The following is a 12,132-nucleotide window of genomic DNA, read 5'->3' as shown; positions in this document are numbered from 1 at the left end:
AATTTGACTGTATGATCTGGTTCACTTGTCTCTATAAAGTGTCTTGAGTTGAATTCTGTTGTGAATTGGCACTATATATAGAAACTGAAATTATTTTTTATTGAATTAAGCTCTGAAGATGTCAGGCCATGGTGATGCTGATGAAACTGAATCACAAAAGGTGTCTAAGGTCAGTCGATGAATTAGCAAATTGAGGTGATCACGTTTTCATGCATGTTGAGGTAAGTTTGGATCCCTATTTCACTCCACAGTTTAAGTAATTGATTGAAATATCTTTCTGTATTTACTGAATAGGCCCAATCAAAATTTGATTGATGATCTGAAACACTGAAGTGTGGTAAACATGTGGAACATGCTCGGCATGTTGAATGAGTTGTACATCAGGTATTTCTGCAATTTCTGTTATGCTATTATAATAAGCTAAACTGACCGAGTTCAAAGTGTATTTGTTCATGACACAAATAGGAGGAAAGCTGCTAAGTGTGGGGGTGGAGACTGAGAAAGGGAAGCAGTGGGTAATAAATATACTCATAGACAGGACTGAGAAACATGAGAACAAGCATGGTCTAGGAGACAGACGGGAGCAGAAAATATGGTATGTGTAATACATGTTTTTGCTTTAACTTTATAGCTAATATCGGGTGAATATTTAAATCTAAAATAAAACAAACAGATTATGACTTAAGTTTAAAATGTTGTTCTTCCAAAAACAGCATTGCAATATGTAAAGATCTTGGAGATAGATTTGACATACGGTGCTTAAGCCGATATATGTGTTGCTTAGTAAAATAGAAATGTCACCTTTTATGGTTAAACATTGACTGCATGAGAGTATGTTCTAAAAGTATGGAAAAATAAAAATAGAAAACAAAAGTGTTTATGGCCACCAAGAAGGAGCTGACGTATAACAGACAGAGGAACACTCTGTACACTTATGTATTTATTTATTTCTTTTTTTAACCCCATTTGAAATTTAAGTAATAAATCGATTGGTGTAAACTCTATATCTGTTTATTCTCTCAGTTTCCTGCAGCTAGTTTAGATAAAGATTTGACCTAGAGAGGTTACTATAAGTAATACAATGTCAGATATATTTTACTTTAGTCAACTACATACAAACCATTACAGCAGATTCGACATCTGAGATTTTACTAAGAAATTAAAGCAAACTTCCTTGAATTTTGCATTTATGGTTTGAAATATTTGCTTCAACCTGCTTACCAGCCTCTTCACATCTTAGTTTAGTGATTCAGGATGTTAGCCTGGCTATTGTTTTCTTACTGTACATAGCTCATATACCTTCCTAATTATACAGCTTTTTTATTGTTCTGTGCAGATGTGTTGTTGAAACAATATAATATTAGATTTGGGTAATAAATCATCTTATTTTTGTGTGCTTAAAAGGACTGTGCTGCCAATTGAACCATGGTATTAAGCAATAAAATAATTTTGTTGTATATAACAAATAAAAAGACAGTGTTAGCTCTCATTGGGGTAATCATTAAGGCCTACATTTATTTTCAGCACAGGATTTGACTATAGCTCTGGGATCAGCAAATTCTGTTTGACTATGTATGCATGGTTTACAAGAAAATTGTACACTATATGCAGTATTTCACAAATTATATCAAACTCTATCCAACTATATCTACATAGGATATCTTCCCCTAAACAAATCAGATATAATTTTGCATCTGGGCTGTAAGTCTCTACAAGAAATAATAAAATAAATTATACAAAGGGCTGTACAAATATTTTAAATCATTCATTAAGTCACAGGATTGTGTTTCACCCTGATCTGTTTTAGCATATCACTGACAGATCTTAGTAAAATCATGATAATGGTATAATGATATTAATATAATCCTGATTTACTTCATATAATGTTTTGTAGTAACTCTGACTGTTTGCCTTTGCAGTTTGTCAAGTGAGTTTTTATCCTCTACCTGTGAACAGTTTATTCAGATTCTTAAGGCAAAGGAAGAAGTTGCCTGGAGCACAGCTGGAGTCAAACATTGGCAGTTTAGACAAACACAGTAGTAGTGGCACTTTTTATGACTGACTGAAAGCTGGTAGTCTGCCCAGGTATAAAGGAGCATTTTAGATTGATTGCTCTAATAATTAAACACTACATTTGAAATGTTTAAGCTTATTATGTAAACCAAAAAATTACTACAAAAAATGAGTGTATGTATTCAAGTGTGTCACATTTTGTGGAATTGTGATATTTCGCAAAATTGTGTCATGCATTTGTATTCATCCCCCTATGTCATTACTAATTTCAGAAAACACACAGGTTACCACCTGTTTAATGACTTTTTCTCTTGTCTCAACACAGCTTTTTTAAAATTTTCATACATTATGAACTTGTGACTATCTTGAATTGGAAGCGTTTTGCTTTTTAGTAAGTATGTGAATGGAGTGTTAAAAATCATAGATTAATAATACTTATGTAAATATTTAACAGCTAAATTACTAAAAAGACTGTTGCTCATTTGCTGCCATTTAAGCCATGTCAATTATATCAAGTGAGTTGATAGTTATCATTGCAAACTGAGTTTCTGTTAAGCGTTGCTTGCTATTTTTAAATACTATTATAACATCTTTGCACAGATATTTACATTTGCACTTAGGTACATTTCATAGAGAGGAATTTTTTTTATTACAATGTGTAGTTGAGGTAAAATGCTGTTAAAAAAAATCTGTCTACATGTCTAAACAGTATATAACATTACAAAATATATGTTCCTATATTAGAGGCATAAAACAGGGATGTTCTAATACAGTCCTTGAAGTTCCCTGCTTTTAAACACCTACTGTATTTCAGATGACTGCAGTTTAACAAGGACTGTAAATCAACTGTCCATGGAAATTAGATGATGCAGGACAGGAAACTAGCGCTCAAGGACCAGCATTAAATAAAGATAAAGACATGTTATCTTTATATACCATGGGTAAGCAAAGAATATACACAATACTGTAAAGGGGGTCTGAGTAAATGAACATTATTTTATTAATTATAAAAATATCTAGTTATTTGAAATAGTATTATATATTGTCTGTACAAGATGCTTACAATAAATAGGTTTTATTACATATTTGAGAAAAACTTGTGAAGATAAAAACTTGCTATAAAAAAAATATTTTAAATCTTCTACTGCCAGGAAATCTAACAGGGACTGCCACAAAACACATGAATGGAAGTCTGATTAAAAGTTTCCATAGCTGCTGAAAATTTACTTTACAAACAACATAAATGAGTGTGTAGAGTTTAACATACGTCATACAGATAGAGGTGTAGATACAGCATCTTATCTCTGAGCCTTATTAACTATACTGAATATTGCTTTTGTAATATGTGGTCAATTTAACGGCAGATGGAAGGTTTGAAACTTGCAACTGAATTAGACTTTTTTTCCTTTGAAAAGTTGTTATTTTGACCTTTTTGCAAGTGGTTTTCATTTTACATTTCTAAGCGAACATAAAGTTGCCTATTTTCTATATTGGAAGTTAATTAAGTGAACTAAAACAAGGTCAATTAAGTACTTAAAGGATTTAGAATGTAGCAGAATGGAATATATTATGTAAATTAAATCAAATTATTATTGAGACATGTACTTCTTCTACAGTCGATATTAATTCTATTATTCATTGTAGTCACAGAAACCTACAGTCTAAATGCTTGAGAAATGGCATGAGCTAAAGTACTTTGTTTCTGTTTCTTCTCTGATTGATTTATTGGCAATGCCAAGAAATGTTGTCTGACATCATCAAATTAAATTAGCTGTTGCTGCAAAATTAGTTTAGCCTGTTTATTATTAAATAATGTGTGGATGGCCTAAATTTCATTCATCACCATTATCTTGGCCTCACTACTTAGGAGAGTTGGGACATTGAAATAGGTCACAAAACTTGATAACTAGCACAGTTATCACAATTTTTGTTTAAATTTGTCTGTTCTGAAATATAAAGAGATAAATAACTGTAATTTATATATATATATATATATATATATATATATATATATATATATATATATATATATATATATAGATGCATTTACAATGTTAACTTCTGCAAATACACTGAAATCAAACAGCTCTGTAATAGCTTTCCTTTTTTTTAAACTGTGTGGGAGGATGTAATAAATTTTCTTATGTCAAGTTATTTTGAAAGACGTTTATATAACCCCTTGATAATTGTTTTTAAGATTGTTTATAACAGACTGCCTTATGACTTTGCTTTACTAAATTTACTGCCAGATTTTTACAAACACTCTTAAATGTATAACTGCTTTATTAAATGTTACTTCCAGAAAACTGAAAAGCAGTTATTTTGTGTTCCACTGCAAGATGCTAATCTGCAAGATGCTCTGATAATGCCTAATGATCATATATTAGATGTAGCACAGCAAAATATTAGAAGACTAATTTTATTCTAAAGGGAAATTAGAGATTAATGTCTTTCAATGAAAAAAATAAACAGTTTATAATTAAAACAAACCATGAGAAGAGGATAGCAGACTGTGTGCAGTGCCTATAAAAGTTTTCACGCGGATTTGTTTATTTGACTATAAAATAATTTTGTAAAAACAAAACTTAAATAATTTGACATTTATAACAATACATCACATCAAAAAAACTAATGTAAAAAAAATGTTGTAAAGTATATAAGGAAAAAAAGCTCACCAACTTTAAAATGTCAGTCCTGATTTAGGGCTCTAGCTTGTTAGTGAAACATAGATGACAGCTGATGATGTGTTTTGATTTAGTGATTGAACTATTAAAAGAGATCTCTTGGAGGTACTGTCTCTGATTCACCCCTATACCTGCTACAAAGAAATACTGCAAACCACTTAGGATTTGAACTTTATTAATCTCACAATGGAGGATTTAACTCTGCATTTAATCCATCCCCTTTGAGGAGAAGCGGGCTGCCATTGTGCGGCGATCAGGGAGCAGTGTGTGGTTAAGGTTTTTGCTCAGAGACCCAGAGTGAAGGCCGTGGGGATCAAACAGGGTGCTGGCAACCTTCTCAGAATAACAAGCAAACTGCTCTAATCAACTAGGCCAACACTCCCTGTGGATAACACCTATGTTAGAGAAAATAAATGTGACAAGTAAAGGTGGGAACCCTGCAAATTGACCTCCTATAAATCGTATGAAGTTTAAATTGCATTACAATTTTTATCAAAGTAATGAAAGTTAACCACAATAAGACATACTTTAACATAATGACAGCTATTCAGAAAACACCTTTTTAAGCATTACAGGGTTATAAATACATTCCTACATTTGAAAAGAATCAGGATGTCTTTTAAGTAGGATAAGAGTTTTTTTTTTTTTTTTTTTTCGGTTGATTGATAAGTCTATAGAGGATGCATTAAAAAATTACAGTAGAAGAGTTATCGTCAGATGTTTGTGGCGATATACAGTAATCAAAGAATGCATTTATGTGAAAACGTAAAATTCTTAAAAATATCAGTAAACTCTTTTTTATTCTTTCTTTTTCAGGAACTTATTCACTTCAACAACACTTTCAGTGTTTAAAAAGACATGTTGGAGAAGGACTACCCACACAGTGATGTGCCTCTGAAGCTGATCACCCTTCACTGATTCCTACAGGAAAACCTTTTTTTTTAATAAGTAAACCGGCTGCCAAGGAAAACGTTTGGACAAGTTGATGATACTTTTAAAACATTTAGACTTGAGCTTAAAGTGACACTATAGTGGCAGAAATGACTTACGCCACAGGTCTCCGTTGGCTGTTCCTCCTGTCTGTTATAATTCTGACCATTGGAGGTAATGTACTTGTATGCTTGGCAGTGGGTCTCAGGCGACGATTGTGGCGAACAGCTAACTGCTTTGTAGTGTCCCTGGCAGTTGCGGATCTTCTTCTTGGTGTGTTGGTACTCCCCTTGTCTGCCACGCTGGAGCTGCGCAGCAGGAAATGGCCTTTTGGAGGAACTTTGTGTAACATCTACATCTCAATGGATGTCATGCTGTGTACATGCTCCATCCTGACCCTCTTGGCAATCAGTGTGAACCGGTACCTGGCCATTTCGTCTCCCCTCAGCCACTCTCAAAGAGTCACCCCTCGGAGGGTGACATTCACCATCATATCCATTTGGGTTCTGTCATTGACTTTCGCCTTTATGCCCATCCATCTTGGCTGGAATACAGCAGACTACAGAGTACAGAATTTGGACTGGGAATTTGGGGATGAGGGGACTGATAAAGGACTGTACTGTCAGTTTGAGTGGAATAACAACTATGTTCTTATTTATGCCTTTGGCTCTTTTTACTTGCCACTGCTGGTTATGTGTGTAATGTACTTTTGCATTTTCCGAGTCGCACGAGAACAGGTTTGTGTGAATTTTTTATTTGTCTTTAAAACTCTGCACACTGAAACCCTTTAAAACTAGACACGTAATTTTAATATTCCCATTAGCCTTTTATAACACTTTAAATGACATTAAATGTAAAAACATTTGAAAAGTTTTTAAAAATTCTAGTACAAACTTTCCACTTTAGCGACAAAGTATTAATTTTGAGAGAGCAATCCACACAAATTCACACCGCTGCCCTTGAAATATGTTCGCTGCCGCTCTCTTTGGCAACCTTCAAAGATTTAGGTTTATTTCTTACTGTAGCATTACAAACCCAATTCTTTGTCTTGCCAGGATTGTCATAGTTACAGCTGTTGTAAAATGTTTAATTTCTTGCTACAACTGTAAAAACCAGAAAGGCTAATAAGCAACTTATTAACTTTTTCTATCTTTTCGCCATGCACAAGTGCTGCTTTCATCATAATCAACCTTATTATTAATTATTAAGAAAGCAGATGGAAATGAAATGACATCTTATATATTCTGCTTTTACTGCATTATTAATTCTGTTACTAGATTTAATCAAAATTTTTTTTTTTGTCTCCTCTTCCTCTCCTACCCTACCCTGATCTTTTAGGTTAGACGTATCCGTGCTACCACCCCATCATTTGCACGCTCTGCAACTGCTGCCATAGCCCGTGAGCACAAGGCTACAGTCACCCTGGCAGCTGTACTTGGTGCATTTATTATTTGCTGGTTTCCCTACTTCACCTATTTCACCTGGATGGGTGTAAAGGAAAAAACAAACCCCCCTAATACGCTCCATTCAATTGTCCTGTGGCTCGGATATTTGAACTCAACTCTTAATCCAATTCTCTATCCAGCATTTAATAGGGATTTCCGACAAGCCTATGGAGAGCTGCTTCGCTGTCGAAGACCATCAAGCAGAATATTGGGGCTTTCACATGTGGCTCTGCACAAACGATTGACCTTTTTCAATTTGCCAAGGCTGTCCCAAAATTCCAAGAATAATACGAAGGTTATGATTGAAGATGAGAAGAAACTATCCTGTAAAGAGACATGCTGCTCTGATTAGTCATTATGAATATTATTGTGATGAATCTATCTGACTGACACACTCGTAGATCTAAATGTCGTAGATCTAAATCTGCTAAGCAGCTGTAGCTCAATTGCCTCTTCATGAAGCAGCTATTGAGCTTATTCTTTTAAAGAGCTTATAATTTAAGAACAGCAACAGAAATCTTTCATAAGGGATTGTAGGTAAATGTAAATTTGACTCCAAAGTTTAAGGGCTTCTTTGAAAAATCTTTTTCATCTTTGTATTTATTTCTGTAGTGTCTTAGGTATGTATATATATATATAAATATATATATATATATAAATATATATATATATATATAAATATATATATATAAGTTAGTGATGATTTTATGTAATTTTCAGGAGCTGTTTGGGCTTAGCATAAAGCTTGGAAACACAAGTGATTAAAGTGCACAAATGGCCCTCCGAATCATAGTGAATATATGACCAACAAGCTAATTTGCAATGCACATTCTGTCTATGTTTCACCTGACCCAAGCAGAATGACCCAAGGGCGTTTTGAATGTCTAACAGAGCTACTGCAAATAACAAGTAATCCTTAAAAGAATGCTTTCCTAGAGAATGTGGAAAGCCTCGCTGAAATAAAGACTGTTGTACTCCTAATCTTGCTCATTAGTAAATGTATTATACTACACTCTAAAGATGTATGGAAAAAAAAAAAAAAGAAAATAAACATTTAACCCGGATTTCTAAAGAAGTAAAATTGGGATGAAAAAAAAAAAAACATTTTTTTTTTTTGCATTAGTTTTGTGCCTTTGTAAATATGGAAACTTGGAAATGAAATCCAAGCGGGGAAAAAAGTACAGGGAGGCAAAAATGATCAGCTCCAAACTGCTTCCTGTAAGCTGAAGTCTCTGTGTTGCTTCAGTCTTGAGACCAAAAATTCCCATTTTTAATAACATATAGTCTGAAGTGAGATGATAAACACCTCACTATTGTCCTAAGCAGACTGTGTCATCATTTGCTTAATGAAAATGTATTTCCCCATCCACACATTGTAAATCCAATTTTGTACTTGTCTAAATGTTTATACAAACCTGATGTAAAGGTAACCGCCTGTCACTATATAATGCTTTGCATCATTGGGGTTATCTCTGTTTACTTGTACTTTGTGTTCTGCTGTTACACTGCAACAGCACAAACATTAATAAAACCCCACCTGCTGTGTCAAGAGCAGCATTTTATTAACTCGGTGTGTTAGAGTGAATTAATTATTCAAGACACACAATATTTAATTGTAGTCTTCAAAGTTGTTGTATTTCAATTTTTTGAAAGACATAATTATATTTGAGCAGTTTCTGTTAAAAAGAAAACTTAGGCTGATAATATCGGAGTTGGCTTTTCTTTAGCATTTTTATCCTTTTTAAACTGTCCGAGTCAGGCAGAGGAAAGTGACTGACAAGACTGCAGAGAATAAATGGAGATGGTTCAATCTGCAAATAACCTGATCCTTCCATCGGCAGGTGGAAGTTTTTCCTCTCCAGTGTCGCTACATGCATGCTTGGTATGAGGGATTACTGTCGACTCAATTAGTCAATGCAATCTGCTGGTTTTCTTTTTATAGAAAACGTAACCAATCTGACTGTATGATCTAAATGGATTGTCTTTTTAAAGTGCTGCATTGTGAAGAGATGCTATATAAATAAAGTGACTTGAATTGAATTCAATGGTGGTGAAAAGACAGTATGTATGTCATAGTTTCAAACATTTTAGATCATTAACCAAATTTTAATATCAACCAAAGACAATGTAAGTTATTGTTAAATTCTGTGTTAAATACTTTGGTTTAATTTAATGGAAACAAGGTTCCATTATCTAAAAATGCAGGAAACAACGATTAAATCCAAATATAATGCAATGTAAAAGAGAAATTTCCCAAAAGCATTTCTTGTAATAAGATAAATGAATACAAATTTAAAAAAAGTAAGACATCCATCACACATATGAAGCACTCCAAATCTTTTTAAGAGAAAAGAATGATGCAAAGATTCCTGTCTAAAGGTTAAAGACAATCTGTTCCAAAGTTTGGGATCTATGTCATAAAATGTCTGCCCTGTCTTTAGGAGAAATAAAAAGCAGGTTAGATGCTGCTGACCTGCTTTTTAGTAATACAACTCTGAAGCTATCTACAAAAAGGGACAGAGCAGCCTGATCTTCTTGAGGTTTTGGTCCTTCCGTGTCTGCGGCAAGATGCTGCACATGCTCTAAAGGCCTGTTGTGGAGAGTTTGATATCCTGCCATCATCAGAGCACCTGACTTAAAGAATCTTTACAAGGAAATTAAGAAAGTGAAGACTTCTAGAACCTTTGGAGGTGATGTTTTGAAGGAGCATATTTCAATAAATTATAGACAACCCTCAGCATCCTCTTCATCAGGCCAACATACTACATTAACTTCACTCTAAGAATGTAGCGTTTCGAAATGCGCGCACGGTGCATGTGCACTGTAGCTGAGAGAAGGACTGATTCTGCTCCGAGTCCAGATGTTAGGATCACACACAGAGCAAGAGGTAGTCCCAATGACTCGCATTTTGGCAGGGTGCAACAGTGCTGCAAAAGCCTGCTCGCTGCTCATGGGACTGATATATGCCCTGAACTTCATATACCCTCCCACATTATGCTACACTTTTAAAGTCTTCCAAAAACTTTTGCTGGAGTTAGATGGATTTAAACTGTCCACAAAAGTAAACACCCTGAAGTTAAAGTGGCTTATCTAAATGCATTCAGGGTCGTAAAATGTGGCATTAAATGCCAAGAATTAGCAGTGGGTTCCGGTCAATCTTAGTGGAAGGTTGCCTGTCAATATAAAGTATTTTTAATGCTTTAATGCTTCAGAAAAAAAAGAAGAAGAAAAAAAAACAGTAGGCCTATAACACAAAACTGATGATGCCTAGGTATAAATTTCCACCAGATGGCAGTATGTATCAACATTTAGGTTTTTATTGTGTTCGGTTTGAAAGAGATGCTGAGTAGCTGTTTTGTTGATGTTTTTTTTTATAAATTCAGGATAACATAAAAGGGTAAGTTATTTAGTAAAAGTGTTTTGTTTTTTCTTTTGAAGAAAAAATATACAAAAAAAAAAATAGACTGAAACGGCAGTTGTACTAAAAGTTTGAACCATTACATTTATAATAGTCTATTAAATCGAGAAATTATTTGTAGAAGTTAGATCTTTATGGGTGTATAAAGTATCACCTTAAGAATTATTGAAAAAAAAAAGAAATATTTGGTCCACTTCACTGTTTCAATTTGAATACCAGCATGACAGGAGGAATTAGTTTAATTAGTCATATGAAATATGTGTTTTTTTTCTTTGATAGCTTCGCTGTCTTCTGCTTATCCAGTACCACATTGCAGGAGCAGCAGTCTCAGCAGACAATCCCAGACTTCCCTGTACCCTGACACCTCCTGCAGCTCCTCAGGGGGAAGCTGCCAATGCAAACCTGATTCCATATTCCTGTAGTGACCCCCACAGGGCACCACAAGGGGCACAGTTGAAAAATCTTCCCCAGGTCACAAGTGAACTGGTTGGGCAAAACCCCAACTGGTCTACAATATTGAGTCCTTTAAAATCTAATTCAAGCTGTAAATCTCTGCCAAACTGGCATTAATTACATACTGTTTATTTTCAGCAAGAGAAGGGAAAAGTGTTTATATGCTGATACATTATGCAAGCGAGTAGGATGGAAGGTGGGTGATGAAACTTCAAATATAATTTTGTTACTGTTTTCTTGACAGCTCTCCAAGACCAAATTGGATTAGCTTAGAGAGAGCTATGAGATGTGATTGCAGAGCAGGTTGTTGTTTGTTAACTCACACTTTATAATTGTACCCACAGGATCTAGAGGAGAGCAGTTGCCATGGATAATCACAGAAATTTTTTCTATTAGTTGCAGTTGGAGCTACATTTTTTCATTTGGTCTAAAAGGAAAAAAAATGTATAAACAATGAGTTATATTATATTTTGATTGCACCTTTACTTTGTGTCTTCAATGTGAAAACTGGCTCTATTCTATTGTTACCCCTGTTAATGCATTAATGCCTACCATTATTTTTACAGCTTCTAATCTGCTTGCTTTGTGCTTTTATACATTATTCACATTTCTATTAATCAATTTATGCATTGATTTTTACCTTTTCTGAAAATGTTACTCAGCAGTAATAGTTTATTCACAGTTTTTTTTTATCCCTCTGCCAATCAGATGCTGTTTTCTTTCCTTTTTTTAATGATAAAATTTCTCCTTTTTTCTTGGTATCTCATTTTTTCAATAATCTCACAACTATTTTTTTCTTTGAAATGTGTTTTTATCTTTTGCTGCACTTTAAAAAGATTTTCTTTTTCATATGCATAAATTTAACTGTTGTGTGTATCTATACGCTCAAGTCCATTTTCTTATCTGGACACTGTCACCAAAATTTTTTAGTGTGTCCTGTCTTGCCAATATGGCTTCGATTTGCAGACCATCGTGACTTTTGCAATAGGGTTCTGCTTTATACTTGTATATTAAACCTTACTGAAAATGATTTATGGAGTAAAATAGGAGACTAAAAGGAGACTAAAAGGGTGGTGAGAAAGAAAGAGGGGATAAGAACTAAGCGAAGAGAGAAAGACATAGAGACAGGAAAGTGCATGAAAAGTGAGAAAATAACCCCAAATAAAACAAAACAGCACACAACAATAAC

General features: G+C 34.1%; 1 protein-coding gene across 1 annotated transcript; it reads left to right on the top strand.

Moving 5' to 3' along the window:
- The first annotated feature begins 523 nt into the window (after positions 1-523).
- On the top strand, positions 524-7,682 carry LOC107082571 (histamine H2 receptor-like). The gene is made up of 3 exons (XM_015371329.1): positions 524-595; positions 5,514-6,364; positions 6,966-7,682. The coding sequence occupies exons 2-3, from the start codon at positions 5,738-5,740 to the stop codon at positions 7,422-7,424; spliced, it is 1,086 nt and encodes a 361-aa protein (XP_015226815.1). The 5' UTR covers positions 524-595; positions 5,514-5,737; the 3' UTR covers positions 7,425-7,682.
- Positions 7,683-12,132: the final 4,450 nt, after the last annotated feature.

The sequence above is a fragment of the Cyprinodon variegatus genome, unplaced genomic scaffold, assembly GCF_000732505.1.
Source record: "Cyprinodon variegatus isolate N-32 unplaced genomic scaffold, C_variegatus-1.0 Scaffold56, whole genome shotgun sequence".
Taxonomy (NCBI): Eukaryota; Metazoa; Chordata; class Actinopteri; order Cyprinodontiformes; family Cyprinodontidae; genus Cyprinodon; species Cyprinodon variegatus.
Note: the sequence above shows the minus strand (reverse complement) of the source record. Positions and strands in the feature narration are given on the sequence as shown.